The 17232-nt window shown below is 40.5% G+C and overlaps 1 protein-coding gene across 1 annotated transcript in view; it reads left to right on the forward strand.

Annotated features, from left to right (window-relative positions):
- Nucleotides 1–17232, forward strand: part of adgrv1 (adhesion G protein-coupled receptor V1) — a 95956-nt gene that overhangs the window by 8175 nt on the left and 70549 nt on the right. The window contains exons 2-20 of the mRNA XM_068604771.1: nt 4153–4340; nt 5183–5332; nt 7564–7659; nt 8542–8646; nt 9005–9118; nt 9362–9592; nt 9794–10131; nt 10277–10547; nt 11850–12176; nt 12345–12521; nt 12647–12870; nt 13857–13983; nt 14134–14319; nt 14517–14697; nt 15121–15284; nt 15374–15497; nt 15609–15869; nt 16437–16563; nt 16748–16971. Coding sequence (XP_068460872.1) covers nt 4155–4340; nt 5183–5332; nt 7564–7659; nt 8542–8646; nt 9005–9118; nt 9362–9592; nt 9794–10131; nt 10277–10547; nt 11850–12176; nt 12345–12521; nt 12647–12870; nt 13857–13983; nt 14134–14319; nt 14517–14697; nt 15121–15284; nt 15374–15497; nt 15609–15869; nt 16437–16563; nt 16748–16971 — 3613 coding nt within the window. The 5' untranslated portion in view covers nt 4153–4154. The remainder of the gene's footprint in view (nt 1–4152; nt 4341–5182; nt 5333–7563; nt 7660–8541; nt 8647–9004; nt 9119–9361; nt 9593–9793; nt 10132–10276; nt 10548–11849; nt 12177–12344; nt 12522–12646; nt 12871–13856; nt 13984–14133; nt 14320–14516; nt 14698–15120; nt 15285–15373; nt 15498–15608; nt 15870–16436; nt 16564–16747; nt 16972–17232) is intronic.

A 17232-nucleotide genomic window follows, 5' to 3' on the forward strand; every position in this document is an offset into this window, starting at 1 on the left:
CAAGTTATCCAAAGTTTTTTGTGAACCAGACTACTTAAACCAATAAGCTGCTCTAAAAGGGCCTGACAGGTGACCAGCACTGACCAGAACTCATGTATCACTGTTGACTGGTCATAGTGCTCATCACATTTGAGCCCGTCATGAAGTCTGTCTGGTGAGGAGCTATCCATCACAAAGGCACAGAAAAAAGAGTTAAGATCATCGATTATATGTGTAACAGAGAGAGATCAGAGGATATAGAGGAGGGAGTTATTGGAAGCGGATACCGAAGCATACATGAAGTAGAAGTTGAAGATGAAGTATACATGAGATTTACTGGACATTTACATATGTTTTTGTGTTGCCAATGCACAATTCTCTCTTGCTTTGATCTGAGCTTAGACGGTGAAACGAGTAGAATTAGTGGCACGCTACGATACTTTCCTGGCAAGCACAAAGCATGCTTGTGCAAGAGGCCTATAACTCTAAATGACTCTGCATATTGAAAAGAACACAGAAGTTAGCTGGAAGTTATATTAACTGGACAAAAACATATATGTTGAAAGCAGGTCAAGGCCTATTAAGGTAATAATATAATTTAAATTAAAACTTTTGAAGCAAATTGTTTGTGAAGAAGGATTCAAGTTGTTTCAGACCAAAGGTATATTTTCATTGAAGCTTAATTACTTTTTTACGAGCACATTTGTCAATGCATAGTTTTTCTGTTGTTTCTGTTATGGTATTACATATTTATTGGATGCTGCGTGTGTTCCAGGAAATAAAGTAATGTAATATAAATGAAAAGTCAGCTAACTGAGGTTAGAGTCACAGAATAAGTCAATAAAAGCAATTTTGGAGGCTTAGCATGTGAAGTCGCTTTAGTTGTGGCATTGTCTGTGGCTTGTTAGAGCGCCATGTCCTACAGTCATGGCCCCAGCCATCAATTTCTGTTTGTTAGGGCCACAATATTTCTGATGGACAGTGTGTTTTCATGCATTTTAGAACTCTCCAGTGTCCTGGTCTATCACCCAGCAAATACAACCATTTGAATTTTGGTTGTATTTGCTGACTGTGCCAGCTCAAGCGGATGCATCCATTTATGCGAACGTGTGTGTGTGTGTGTGTGTGTGTGTGTGTGTGCGTGCATGCATACAGCAGTGTTACCGTGGACCTCTCTACATGGACTCTTAATCCCAGCCTTATCAATGTCAGAGATGTGTGCCAGGCACTGCATGCCACTTTTGGTTTTGGCAGACAGATCATTGGTCCCACTGTAACCCCCGGGGTCAAGGTTGGCACAACGCATGATGCCAGCATAAAAACTGTCTTGGCGCTTACGAAGCAGACCTGTGCCATTCACACAGCATCTGTTTTGTATTAGGCCCTTTGAATCAAGTGCAGCATCAGTGGATGTGAAAAGGAAGACCCCTCAGTTTGAAAGAGGGGGTTAAAAGGATGTCGTTGTTGTTGTTGTTGTATACAAGGGTTGAATGCTTGCTACCATCCATGTAGAAGATTGTGGTTCACGCAATGTTTGTGGAGGTGAGGTTTTGAGGCAATTGAGGTTCAATACGACTCAATTAGGCAGGCTGAAGTCACTAGCAGCTGTCCAAACGCTATGAAAGTACACCTACCCCCAGATACACTGTTACTCATGAAAGTTTAGCCTTCTCTAGTGCGGACTTATCCTGTAAGTCAATTTCAGTGAGAAGATGCAAGAGAGAGGGTTAATATCGTTTCACTCAGTACCGAGTCAGTGGTGCAGGAAGTTCCCAACCCCAGAAGAGAGAGCAGGGCGAATAACAGGATTTATTCTCTTTGTCCAGCGACACACTCACCTCCCCATAGCCTCACCCTATGTTCCCCACTGTCCAGCTTCACCAACTCTAAATCCTTTTTTGATGGATTTCCCAGCAATTTCTCTCATGCTGGTACCATACACACACACACACACACACACACACACACACACACACACACACACACACACACACACACACACACACACACACACACACGACATCAGCATTAATTGATTCTGACTTGAGCTGTCAACCAACAATTTTTAAAGCTGTGTCTTGTTCTCCTTGCTGACAAACTGATTGATGGATGGTTTCTATTTAAACACCCACTACTGCTGAGAATAACTCAAATTGATCTAACGGTAATGGAACATATGAAAATTGAGATATTTGCAATGTCCAACTTTCCTAAATTATTTTTGCTTTCGAAAAAAGTACCAAACAACATGACTTTATTCACCGTATGTACTTTTTCAATGTTGTGATTTTTTTTAAATTTTTTTACAGGCCTTATGTGTTTCTACTATTGGCAAGGCGGTGTGGTGCAGGTTATGAATGGGGTGGATAAGATTCAGACTGGCTGCAATTTAGCTGGCTCCACTCATTTGTCATGCAGTGTTGTTTTGTTGTGTTAACCATGACAACTGTCTAAGTGTCTTCATCCAGCTTTAGGATTATTCTGGGTGAGAGAGTTGATGGAAAGCAGAAGAGACAAGAGGAGAGAAGTGGCAGGAATAGGGATGTAGAAGCAAAGGAGGATGATTGGAGCGAGCAAAGGAGCAGAAAAGATGATTAGAGAGGGAAGAGAGTGTTTACAAGGCAGCATTGAGAAGGAGGCTAAACGACTAAAACTACTTGAAAGATCACATTTATTCTGGCATGACATTAACCTTATGAACCTAATTAGGGGACCCGAGGTGTTCTACAGCTCATATGACCTTGCTATGAATACCAGACCGTGTTGTCCTTGATCTCAAACAATTCTGCAACGCCTTGCCTTTAAAATAAATAAATAATAATAATTATGATCTTACTTATTTTTTGCATAAATATGATCAAAAGTCAAGAGTCTGAGCAAAACATGATTCCTCTATTGTTTCCCAAGTTTTTTCATTTGTATCGTTCGATGCCTTCCCATCAACCCCCAAAGTAATACTTCACATCTCTAGAAAGATGAAGACATAAAGCATCTAAATCAATAAAAATCACAATAAACACACGCATTGACATGTTTTGAAGCATTTTCAGTTAAAAAATGTGTTTTTCAGTTCAGACCTGAATCTTGCTTGCACCATGAAGTATATGTATTTGAAATGACCGTCTCTTTCTGTGTGTGTCATTTGACGTGCTTTCAGACCAGTCTGAGAACCAGTGAGATCGCAGGACCTCGAAACCCCCAAATCTAAAAAAACCAAACTCTGGCTGGTTCCTGCTTCGCAGTACGAGACGCCAATACTGATCACACAATGTCCTTACTGATATTGTTAGACTCCCAAAGTCCCTAAGGTTACAGGGAAGTTACTTTGAGTGAAATCCGCCGTTAGGGTTACAGTACTTTAGAAATTTAAATGAATTAAATCGGAACTGTGGATGATGAAATAGCAGAGTTTTAGTTTTGGAAAAACACACTTCTCACGTCCTAAAGGATTAGAAAAAAGGGGTGCGGGCTATGAATGTGGTCAAGAAGAATGCACTTAACAACTTTTATTAATTTTATTTGTATTTTTCTTAACTGTTTTAATGTTTTTTGAATTGTTTTTAAATCTGATTTTTATTTTATTTTCAATTTTCTTGACTGTTTTAATGTTTTCTTAACTGTTTTTAAATCTGCTTTTAATGGTTTTATATGAAGCACTTTGAATCGCCTTTTGTTGCTGAAATGTGCTATACAAATAAACTTGCCTTGCATTACCTTAACTTAACAGCAACTGCTTTACCGGTGTGACAACATAAGGACAGACGCTGTTGAAATGATGGAAAAAATATTATTAATGTAGTAATTTAGACCGCAATGACCAGCAAGCCTGTCAGCCAGTATGGCTGCACACTTTCAAAAGCCAGGGAATGTGAACATCTGAACACTCAATTCTGATTGTTTTATTTTGTAGTGTCTTTACTGACTATATCTATTTTTATTTCTAATGGCTGAGGAGATGGTGTGTCGCTCTTCTTCTAAATGTATTACTCTGAATTTGAGCAGTATTATGGAATATTCACACATACCTTTTAGCATCTCTTTTTATGACAAAATACACTCTCTGTAGCTTTCCGAATTTGTTAGTATCCTCGTATTTGCCTGCTCTATTTCAATATGTGCCTTGTCAACTTTAAACAAATATATTCTGTTTATGTGCTTCCCTCCTTTTTATAGGAATGCACCCTGTCCTCCTGCTAGCTGGGTTGATTCTGGCTCTGTCCATCCCTGGCACTGCATCTGAGTCAGCCACACTGCGGTTCCTGGGGCAGACGGACTTTGTTGTCAACGAGAGCAACACAGCTGTGATCCGGCTGGTTGTGGAGAAAGTGGGAGACCCGGTCAATGTGACGGCTTTGGTTCTGGTAGGACCCGGGACAAACTTTTCATTGATAGCTCATTGTGCCCGTACTTATCCACCTGTCAAGTCATCTATTCAGTTTGTATTTACACATCTTGCTGTATGAGCTGTCAACTTAATGACAATTACCTCTTTTTTTTTTTAACTATGGCAGGCAGTAAGCAGAACCAGTATGAAACTGTTTTTCTTTAAGTCACAGAGGGGATTTTTGCTTTATGTCCTCTACGTGGGGGCTAGTGTCAGCTGCTCACAGTTGGTGTCTGGACTAGGGTTGCAAAATGTCCGGGAATATTCAAAGTTGGAAACTTTCCACGGGAATATACGGGAAATATCGGGAATTATCGGGAATTAACGGGAAATAAATTTTGGGGTAATTTGACTGTATTTACCTTGTCATAAGCAGACATGCACGCAAACATTTATAATACAACTATTAAAAATGTATTGGGCTGAAACATTCAGACGCAACACTGATGACAAAAACGTCAAAAACAACAGAACGTTTTATGTTGACGTTTATGTACAATGTTCCCAACCAGCTGCATTCAGGGTCCAGCTGAGCTCGGCATACATAGTCTTGTTCTCAACTACATTTAAGTTCCCTGTTATATGCTTTTGCAAAAAACTTAGGCACATTTCTTTTATTCAAAATTCCCAAAATTCCCGAGCCAAAATTCCCGTGGAAACTTTCCGGAAACTTTTCGGAAATTTATCGGAAAATTTCCACCCCTTCTTCCGCCGCATCTTAAAAACCATCTTTGATCTTTTGTGCCATGCTGTCTCCAGCGCGCCTGAATTTAGTTATACGGAAAGTGATACAATTGAACGTTTGTTTATTTTACCCAGCTAGAGGGAGTCAACACAGGGGACTTTGAAGCCATTAATGCTGCAGCCTTCCTGTTGTCCACTGAGTCCAACAAGACCATCTTCATTGCTGTGAAAGATGATGACTTGCCTGAAGCCGATGAGACGTTTACCTTCAACCTCACACTACAGGTACATTGTCAGCAGTGATTTGTCTGTGGGCTTACTTTTTTTTTCTTTCCGATGTCTCTTTTGGAATTGATGATGACGCCCTCTCCTTTTCCTCCCGCACTCACTTTTCTCGTCTCTCTGGAGCTTCAAGCTTTCTTTCAACAAAGTCCCACAGTTCTAATTCTTAAACTCTAACCCCATCTACTAAGCAACAGGGAGAGAGGGCAGCAGCCACTGCAAACCTGGGAGTTTCTGAGCTCCCAGGTCTTTGATTTGTGTGCTCTATAGGAATATTCAAGGGCAGCCTGGATGGGGCCAAACATTGTGTGTGCCTCTGAGGTTCCCAACTAAAAGACACCTTCATGAAAAGAAACTAACGTTGACAGCCAAAGCCCCACCTCACAGTAGATTAAAGTGATTTACTCATTCACTATACCCATTGATTTTGATGGACATGCCCATTCCGATAATTTCATTTCTGTATATGTTGTGTTTTCACCATTGCAATGGACACACTATTGTCGATGAAAGCCCAGTCTGTTACAATGAATCAATGGCTTTACAACTTAGTACATTCAAATCTCATCAGCATTTTGAAACCCGTGTCAAGAGAAGGACCGAGTTACTTTGTTCGAGTCCAGTTACTCTTAGATCTTTAAAAAAAAAGGACAGATTTTTTCTTTTGTAGAATTTTGTTGTGTTTAACAGCTAAAGATGTTTTAAAATTTTAAAATGATTTTAATACGTTGCAAATCCTTGTCAAAGGAATCATAGTCCAGGATGCCTTACAGCGAGACACATTGCCATGGTTTCATGTAGCCTTTAGCTGTCAAGTATGATTGATGAGCTTGGGGGGCCTGGTCTTGCTGTCTTATTGCTTACTAAAAGACCTAAGACAAAGGTCACTGTGAATCACACATTGTCAGCTATGTACATATATAAAACGGTACATAAATAAAAAGTCTGAACAGCTGTCAGCAAGAGTGCCTTTTTTTCTCAACATTTTATGAAAAAGCTGCATTTATGGGTCATCTGGTTAAAATCCAGTAGCAAAAGCCCACATTTAGCTTGCTACCAAAGTGAAAGACCAGATGAGGCCCACTTAGCCCCTCTGTTTACACTACAAGGGAGACAAAGTGTTGGCCAAATGCTACCCGATCAGCTTTCTAAAGGACTGTCAAGAGGATGGATGTGCACTACAAGGGGTGTCATAGATCAAGCGCAAGTAATAAATAAATCGTTGATCAGTGCACATTTATCCTTCTGGCAAATCTATAAAATCAGTTTAAATAGAAAATATTGTACTCACTTTGTAAAAGCCATTATGACAGAACATAACTCATAAAGTTATATAGAAATTGTAGAATGGCTATGCAGAACAGGTGCAGCCTGCCAGTGCTGCTCAGGAACAGAAGGTACAACCACACAGTGGGTTGTTGCATGTTAAGGCAGGGTTTATGTAGCTCTGCAGACATATAAACAAAGCTGGCTTTTAAGGAACAGATTTGTGTGAGTGAATCACTGTGTATTTGAGTACGATTTTGTTGTTGGGCACAGATGAATGTGTGTGAGTTGCTTCCTGGCTCGGCCAGTGGCTTGGCTTTGTCAAAGCGTGTGGATTCTGTGTCTGTGAATTGACCGCTACAAGAGCTCTGTTACAGCTGGGAAAAGCCCTGTTTGAATAGAGTGATGAATGCAGGAGGCACCAAGCACTTTCTTGTTTCCATTTTCACCTTTGCCTGTTCTAACCTTAACATTGTACATGCTTGCATGCTGTTTACTAAGAACTATCAGTTGGATTGTGTTTAGCTGAGACATTGTTTGGGCAAGCTTATTATGTTTATGTTTATACCATGTCAAGACTCTCATAGCGAATCATTATATACAATGCAAGCACATATACTAGTTAGTTTGGACGTTGCAAACACATTTTGGAAGTTTTGTTTGAAGTCTGTTCACTCAAGCTTACACATGATGGTTGTCGGGTCTTAGTGCCGAATCACAGAGCACAGCACAAGTCCTGAGGATGTGTCCTGCTGTGAGCTAACCTGACAAAGCCACAAGGCTGCGACCACTTGTGTTGTCTCATCAGAGCCTCTCAGTGGGAGTAAAGAAATAAAGTGAAGACAATAGATAAGTAGGGCGTTCTGGCTTTTCACATAAGCACTAGTGCCGAGGAGGTTAAGATGTCTTCAGGTACATACTGTATAGCCTGGTTTTAACGAATCTTTTCAATTCTCCCTGCTTTTCAGAGCTCCTCTAATGGCGTGACACTGGGAAAACCAAATAAGGCAACCATCACAATCCTGTCGAATGACAATGCCTTTGGAATAGTTGGCTTCAACTCAGTAAGACACATCTTTAATCCATGCTTTATCTTGTATCCATTTGTTCCCTCACTTTAGTTTCACCCATTAGAGTCCACCACTTATATTAACGAACATTAATCCTTCATAAATGCCTGTGGTCACCAATATTGGAAAACCTTGCTGTTGCCACACCAACCTGCACTTGTACCATAGGCATGTACTTGCATTTGTGACAAATTAAGTAAAGATAAGTAAAGGACTTAGTAAGTAGTAGTAGAAAGTAAAGGACCGGGCGTGGAGTTATTTGGACCCACCATTGTTAAGACTGGTTTAATCCCAGGAGTATTGTGGTAGAAGTGACCGTCTGGTGGTTGTGGATTCCCTGACGTAATGGCAATTTGCTCATGGCAAATTGACAAGAAAAGCAAAATGGAATTTCTATTAAAAATGTTAAGACCACAACAAGGACTTCCAAAATGTTCCCTTTGAATTTAATTGTTATAGCTGCATGTACAGCTATGATCATGGTGTGTCTGTGTCTCTTTTAAATAAACTTTACTTCTTTGTGAGCATGAGATTTTACCTAAAGTACTGCTGCCAAAGCTGTACACACAGAACACATGTGAATTCATCAAAATTAAAAACACTGAGATTATAAAAACAATTATTATGTAATAATCAGATACAAATTGTGTAGCCGTTCCAAAATTGAGAAGATTATACACAAAATTTGACATGTCCAATTTACACAACAACAAAGCCTTTTACAAAGTTTTAGTGTGTTATTGCAGTCATTGAAATATGACATTTTTCTTCATTTCAGATCGTCATTGATTGTCATTGAGATTAAGAAATTGTGTGAAAATTGATTAAATTAAACTGACTGGGTCTCTTACACCTGTTTCAATCTTTTCATCTCAGACTGAAGAAATTGTAGTCGATGAACCAAGAGGAAGGAACCATTATGTGCCTTTCACCCTAGTTAGAGAAAAGGGAACATATGGGACTGTGAATGTAAACTTTGAGGTAAGAGGGCAATGAACTGTACATCATACCAACAACCCAAAGACAATGACATTTATAGTAGCTGACAGACAGTGTTGTATATATATGTGTCTGACATATTGGCTTGTTTTAAGAGTGTTGAATATATTCTTCTTAGTTTATCCCACTGGCCAAACATCCACTATTAAATCTTGTTAAAGAGTTTGGAGAATGTATGCCTAAATTGGAACATTTAATTCTTTGAATACATATAATTGGTAGTAAATGGTCTTTACTCCATTATTCATTCGCAGCATATTATAGTAATGATAAATTAAGAGCCGCAGGGAGTACATAGACATGGTGAAGTATAAACATCACTATGACTTCTCCTGTTCAGATCTCTGAAGGTCCCAACCCTGCCATTGATGACCTCAGTCCAGACAGAGGGAACATCACCATTCCTGTGGGACAAGCTGTTGTACACTTTAGTATCCTCATCAAGGATGACCAGGTAATGAACAAATTCCTTATTTAATGTGGCGAAGCTTGTGCCTGTCACTTCATTCATATATTCATTCATAATTATTTTATAAATGTTTAGTTTTTTTGCATTTGAAAATAATATCCATATTGCCTTCTTCAGTTTTACGTGTTTAAAGGTCACCTTTTTGAAAGAGGCAATCAGTGTTTTTTTAAACAGCTGCATTCAATTTACAACTGTGTGTGGATGTGTTTCCTTTACTTTGTTGGCCAGATCCCAGAGGATGATGAGGTGTTTTCAGTCAGGCTAACGACCGTGGCAGGTGGAGCCCTGCTCAGGCCCAATGCCAGCAGTGTCCAGCTGAGAATCCGGCGTAATGACAGCCCACTGCGGTTCTCCCACTCTATCATGGCAGTACCAGAGTCCGCTGGAATCATTGCCCTCAATGTGACCCGTGGTCGGTTGACTGAGAATGGTCCACTCATCGGTTCTGTTGACACAGAGGTTCCTTACTTTTAATCCAGTTATTTATTTACCTAGGCTTCTGTATTTAATTATATACACATACAGGATACTATGTACTATGTGTGTGTGTGTGTGTGTGTGTGTGTGTGTGTGTGTGTGTGTGTGTCTATATATATATATACATATATATATGCACAGAATAGTGATGCAGAAAAAACATTTGTACTATACTGTCTTTAGGTGTCTGTCGATTACATGGTGGTGAGCAGTGGAGGACAGGGCAGCGCCACACAAGCTGTGGATTTCCTCGACCTACAGCCAGTCAGAACAGTTATATTCCCTCCATTTGTCTACAAGACCAGCCTGTTGTTCGAAATCAGTGATGACATTGTGCCAGAAATCGCAGAATCCTTCCACCTGGTCTTGCTGGAGGAAACTATCCGAGGAGATGCAGTGCTCGTGTCACCCAATGCTGTGTTAGTCACCATCGAGCCCAATGATAAGCCTAATGGTGTCCTGTCAATCAGCAGCAGTGCAGTCATTCAGCCAGTAACCATCAATGAAGACCTAACAGAGAGGTTGGGGACCTTACAAATGTTTATGAGTGTGACCATGAAAAAAATGTATTATCTGCCATTACATGGATACAATATGGGCATCATAATACAAAGAAAATCATCCAAGATTATTGCGTCTTTAACCATCCTCAATCATTTCCTCCAGATTTGAAGGAATCATAATTGTAAGAAATGGAGGCAGCTATGGAGCCGTGTCCGCTAACTGGTCCATCAGTAGAAACTCCAGTGACCGCTCTCCAGTGTCGGATGATTTAAGGCCTGCAGCGGGGACGGTGAGATTTGCTGCCGGTCAGGTGACAGCTGTGATTCCCATCGACATTGTGGCAGACGATCAACCTGAAGAAGCAGAGGCTTTTGTTTTCAAGCTGCAAAACAATACTTTACCTGGAAATGCGGAGGTCGACGAACCAATGGAGGTCAGTTTTGAGGAGACCGTTGAGCCCAATTATTACTTAATATGTTGCTATCATGCGTTCGTAAGAGAAAAGAGATCGAGAAGGCTGCACTTGTTAGGGAACAAAACCTCCAGATGTTGTGCATGTGTTATGCATGTGTGAGTGTTTGTAAGGCACAGTGGCGAACTTGGCACATTCTACAAAAGTCGACCCCTTGTGTGTCACTTTGCTCTGTGGGTGTTCCCTTAATGTGGCTGAATCAAAACAAAGCGGAAACATCAGGCACACTGTGTGTGTGTGTGGTGTCTGTCTGTTCTTTTTTAGAATACGTGGGTGAAGTGGTGACAGGTTTTTTATAGCTTCCATCTTTGTCCAAGACTCTTGGCTATGTGTGAAAGTAGTGGGCAGATCTAAGCCTTATTTATATTGAAGGCATGAGATGAGTCGCATACAAACTCTGCTTTGGCCACATACAAACACACATCAGAGCACCACCTCAGGTTGTGAGGTTATGGGGTCACTTTGGCATCCGTACAAAGAGAGTAGGCTCAGCAGAAATTCCTTGTAAAAAGCATCACAGTCGGACAAGTTAATCAGCGTTAATTGTTTTTAACGTTAAGATATTTCACAGACATCACACTGAGCGTAAATTGTCTATTGTGAGCATGCGAGGCAAAGCATCAGACAAGTGTAGGCTTCAGGAAAATGAATGAGCCTCAGTTGAAATGCTCATAAAAACTACTCTAGCAGTCTTAGCAGAGTTAATTAAAGAGGATGCCACTCTAAAGTTAGCTCAGGGCTCTCTTTTTTTTTTTACTACTTTCAGTCTCACTTGTTTTCTTCCCTCTCCCTATTCCTCACCTCTTCTTTCTTCTTCTCGTGACCCCAAGATACAGTCTGAGTAACACAAAAACAGGATGCACAACAACATCCTTCAAAGTAATTGATTTTAAATGTGGGCTTCATTGCAATTATTCCCTCCCTCACATCCTTAAGATTAATCAGCTTCCTTCAGCACATGGGTTGAACTGCACATGTCTTGGACTTATACTCTATAAGCTGTGCAGTGCAACTAAGGCCTATCTGTCAAACAAAGCAAAGTATAGAAGGCTAATTTTACTCAATTTAAATAGGAGCATATCATAATATTAATCATCATTAGCTGCATTTATTTCATTGTGATTTTGGGGGACAATTTGCAGACCAACAGGAACCTGTGAGGGACTGTGAGTCAAAATGTAACATATGCACACTTCTCCATCTTATGCGGATTTTTTTAATTTTATTGCTTTTTTAAATTTTTTATCTTGTTTGCCCCTACAGATTGTGTTCTACATCCAGGACAGTGACAATGTCTATGGCCTTTTCGGTTTTGACCCAACAAAGGAGCAAAGCATTCAGAGCCAACCAGAGGGTCGTTTCCTTTCGCTAAATTTCCTGCGAGAAGGTGGTACACTGGGTGATGTGTCTATGGCCCTCACCGCCCTCTACATTCCTGCAGGCCCGATAGACCCAGGACTGGCCGGTGACCAAGTTCTAAATGGTAGCAGGTCCATTAAGGTGGTGTTTTACCGTGAACGGATGGTCCACGTTATACTACCAATCAGGAATGATGCCTTTCTGCAGAATGGAGCTCATTTCTTAATACAGGTAACAATGCTGAAAACAAAATACAGAGCAACACATACAGTACACTTGTGGATGAAATATGTATAAATATACATACATATATGATTCATTTATTTTTACTCAACATTTTGCAAAATGTTAATTAACTGAGCCTTCAATTAATTGAGCTGTTTCTTCTATTTCCCCTAGTTGAAAACACTGGAGCTGGTTGATATAAACACCCCAATTCAGTCAAACAGCCCACTGTTTGGGGGACCTCTTAACCTGACCTTGACTGTCACCCCTGACATTGCTAATGGGGAAATTGGCTTTACAAGTAACACCACGGTGGTGGTTTATGAACCAGAGGACAGCAATACGAGCACAGTAAGATATGAGCCCTGTTTTAGCGATGCAAAGAATATCAGTTCTATGCATGTCTCTATTGACTTGATCTTTCTGTATGTGCAGTATGTATCGGTGGTTAACTTGATTGATGTCTGGTGCTGCAGATAAGCCTTCCCCTGCGCCGTGATGGAACAGACGGTCAGGCTGAAGTCTTCTGGAGTCTTCAACCAATTGGAGACAATATCGTTGCGATAAGTGTTAAAGATTTGGAGCCTCTAAGTGGCTCTGTGGTCTTCCTCTCCGGGCAAAGTGATGCTTCCATCAACTTTACCATCATGGCTGACAATATCCCTGAAGTCAACGAGACCTTACTGCTTACTCTGGACAGGTAGGGTATTTAAATCTAGGAAAAGTTATCGTTAACCAACATAATTATTGTTTTAAAGTAGTCATAGTAGACCCTTCTGTCATATAGTTTGAGTCGTATTCGGCCTTTCTGTTCTGCCCATAAACACAACTGTAGTACAATAACCGTTTAGTGGTTTGAATAGGAAGCTGTAAGTTATGTAATGTCTTTGACCCATCTTATACAACGTATAAGTCCAGTGTAATTGGAAAGGCTAAGTGGGTGCTGTCTCATCCCATCCCTTTTTTTCTCCTTTGGTGTGTGTTTATGGTAGTGTTTTGGGGGTGGGTTAATCTGTTAGTCTATGTTCTGATGAGAACGGCAGCTTTCTCTTCCTCCCACCCTTGTAGGGTGGAGACTGCACGCTTTATAGTGTACTTTGGGTAAGTGGAGAGTGGAATGAACCTGGGCCTTTTGTGTGGCGTGAATCAAGACTTTGTTTTTCTGGAAAGGGCCTACTTCAGGATTTCTGGGGTCTTTTGGTTGAGGGAGGAATGATGGGGGCGAGGGTAGGTTGGTGGATTCACTGATGGTGTGAAAAAAGGGAACCCAAAGGAGAGTGGTTGTTGGGGCTAAATAGAGAATCTTTTTTTATGTGTTTTCCTCTAATTTAGCCAATCTTGATTGTGTCCCACTTTAAAGATGGCAGTGTTTGTATGCATGCAGTGCCTTGGCTGTGAGCTTTTATTTGAAGTTGTTCATTCTGTCATGTCTTTGTCTCTAATTTACTCGTTAGGTGGTGCTTACTTGGCTCCTATTTCTCTCAACATATACACAAACACACACAAACACCCCTCCGACCCTCCAACCCTTCCCCGGTGGAGCAATAAAGATTCAGGGATGCTCTTGATTGACATTGTTATTAAAAGTGGCCTAAACAGCAAAAATACAACATTTGGAGTCAATAATTATGCAAGGTCACTTTCTATTATGATCTAATACTGTTTATTTGTGTGTATGCATTCTAGGACTAATGTTGAAAATCAGATCCTGAAAGCTGGCTTTACCAGCAGAGAGGTTGTCATTATGGAGAACGATGACCCTGGAGGAGTCTTTGAGTTCTCCTCAGTCTCCAGAGGCCCATTGGTCATCAATGTAAGTTTTAAAACTGCAACTTCAAAGTAATTAAACTATCTATCCAGCTAAAAAAGCAATGTGAAGTGACTCTTACATTACATCCACATAATATTATTTTCTCTGTTTTCTCTTATTATGGTCACATATGCAAACTTTCAATGTACCTAGGAGGGTGAGGCTGTGGAGCTGCGTGTGGTCAGAGCCAAGGGACAGCTGCTGAAACAGCTGGTGCGATATGCTGTCATGCCTGTTGGCAACACTGAATTCTATGGCGCCACTGGCATCCTGGAGTTCAAACCAGGAGAGAAAGAGGTGGTAGTGGCACTGTTAGCAAGGCCAGATGGGGTGCCTGAGGTAAGAACATGGTCAATTATATACCAAGCTTTATGTTTTATATATTTCATTTTTAATTCACTTCTAAATTAGGTCTTCTCACTCTGACAGTGGTCGACTTACGTTTTAGCTAGTAAAAAAATAATTAGGGTTAATATATGTAACATAAAGTTTGTGTGTGTGTGTGTGTGTTTTTGTACGCATGTGTGTTCATACAGCTGGACGAGACCTTCTCTGTGGTACTTAGTAGCCACAGCACTCCACCCAGTCGCCTTGGCAACTACAGGGAGGTCAACATCACAGTACGGAAGAACGACGACCCCTTTGGGGTCATTGAGTTCATCCAATCAGGACTGACTGTGGCCATTAATGAGAGCAAAGGGGACAAGATGCATCAAGGTACTTAGTAGTTCTTTAGATAATAGTAATACATGTTAATGTACCAATATACACACATGATACTAGTTATACATGTCAAGTTGTATCTCATTGACACTGAAAATGGACCTAAGGTGGACTGTGATTAAAGTTTTGTATTTTAAACGTACAATGTTTGTGCCTTGCATAAGAGTGTGTTAAAGAACATAAACTTGGAGAACAGTCATTTTTGGCCAAACTCAGTTGTTCTCTCAGTCGTTAGTGAATGTATTACCAGTGTTTCCAGGCATCAATGGGAATTGGACGACAAAAAAGCTGTGAGGCATTAAAATACATTATTATTGGAATGTGTGGGGAGAAACGTCCATGCACACAAGTTAATGTTTTGAAGGAAAGTTTCATTATCTGAATGCATTATCTTCGTCTCCTCTGTTTCATCTTCAGCGGTGTTCCCTGTTGTGAGGAACAAGGGTCATTTCGGAGAGGTGTCAGTTTCCTGGGTCTTGGAGCCAGTCTTGTCAGGAGACGTCAGTCCCCTCCAGGGAAACATCACCTTCATGGAAGGGGAATACCTCAAAAACCTCACTGTCTTCTCCATACCTGATGAGGTACATTTATAAAATAAACTCAAAAAGGTCTGTAGTCAAAATTTGAGTTACATTTATTTGTATAAATAAGTATTATGTTTTTATTTAAGATCCCAGAGGACTTGGAGAATTTCACCATCACAGTGTTAAATGCTACAGGTGGTGCGAGACTGGGATACATACTCAATGCCAGTTTACAGATAAATAAAAACGATGACCCCATTTACTTTTCTGGTAAGGATACTGTTCAGATGAAGGATAATAGTATATTGATATGTTAAAGCCACAGTCATTGACAACTCTTCACCTCCCCGTCTCTCCCCCCACACCATGGCCTCTCCTCAGAACCTGTGGTCGTGCGCCTTCAGGAAGGCGGCCTGGCAAACTTCACTGTGTTGAGGGCAGGGCGGGCGGACTTTGTTGCCACAGTGATGTACCGTGTGGACTACGGAGAAGCATCTCCAGATGACCTAAGCATGCTGAGTGACGACATGTTGCTGGTGTATGATGTGGGTGAATGGATGAAGAACATCTCTGTGGCTGTGGAAGATGATAACATACCTGAGACTGATGAGCCCTTTACCATTGTTCTCTACAATGCTACCGGTGAGTACAATACCTCCTTTGAAACAAATGGTTAGCACAGGGTTGTACTGTATAGTATGAGGATATTTTATATGACGCAGTGCTTTGTCAGGTGATATACTGAGTATCTTATCTTCATATAGGTTGGTCCCTTTATTTGATGAAAAAGTATAATCTGCATCTCCTCCAAGGATTAAAACAGCTAAAAGTAAATTGCTTGTCTCATTTGAAAGTTCTCTCCTAATACCAGTATTGTTTGTCAGGAATGGGAATGAAAGACCTGTGGGCCCCAACAGGACCTTAATTACCATACCCCAGGCTTTATCAGACACAAAGACCAGCTACTCCACTGGTCTCTCTCTGTCTATTGAATGACTTGGAGTAGAGTAAGGGTTATTAGACTCTAATTTATGTCAGGGGATTGTCTTTTTTATAGGTTGTGTTAAAAGTTAATAATCCTCATGTTAGAGGCCAATTAAACACCTTCTTGGACTTAGATACGCTTTAACTTTCCTCTTCAATTTGGAGCAGATTTGCATGCCTGTTACTTGAAGTCCAGCAAGTTGATGTATCTGCTTGTGTACACAGGTGATGCCGTTGTGTATGGAGCAAACACAGCTACTGTGGTGATTGAGGCCAATGATGATACCAATGGGATTTTCTTTCTGGAAGCAAAAGAGAAACCCGTCGAAGAGGGAAAGACCAATGATTTTTAGTAAGAAACAGGCTTTCATAATGTTTCTTTTGTGCAACACATCTAACTGCATGCTCAAATACACTTCATTTGAAGAATTTATTCAAACTGAAAGTATTTTCTATGCATTGAAAAACTGTGAAGTTATACATTTTCAAAATACAATATTCGATGACTGAAATAATTACTTTTTTCACTGTCCCAGTATTCTACGTGCTCGTGGGCATTTTGGGAATGTTACAGTCTTCTGGCAGCTGTTTGCCAATGACTCAGTGAGTCCTCTGGAGGAAAACCAGGAGTTTACCAACACATCTGGCTCCATCACCTTCACCACAGGGGAAGAGACCAAGCCTATTGTCTTGGAGGCCATATCAGATAAGCTTCCCGAATTCAATGAGTTCTTCGTCCTCAGGCTGGTTAATATCTCAGGTGAATTCAGGATAAAGTGACATATTTGTCAGATTTGAGAGATAAATTAAACGATGCAGTGTGTAGGATTTGGTGACATCTAACAGTAATGTTGCAGATCGCAAAAATGCGTGATTATACACTGAAGAAAACATTCCTATTAATATGATATTCAATTTCTGCCAGTTGATGCCCTTAAATGCTACACACTGTTCCTTTAAAAGATGTGTATAATTGAATCAATTTATAAGAGTGGCTGTGGCTATAACACATATTTTACTG

The sequence above is a fragment of the Clinocottus analis genome, unplaced genomic scaffold, assembly GCF_023055335.1.
Source record: "Clinocottus analis isolate CAN_PGR_092001 unplaced genomic scaffold, fCliAna1.0.p SCAF_7, whole genome shotgun sequence".
NCBI lineage: Eukaryota > Metazoa > Chordata > Actinopteri > Perciformes > Cottidae > Clinocottus > Clinocottus analis.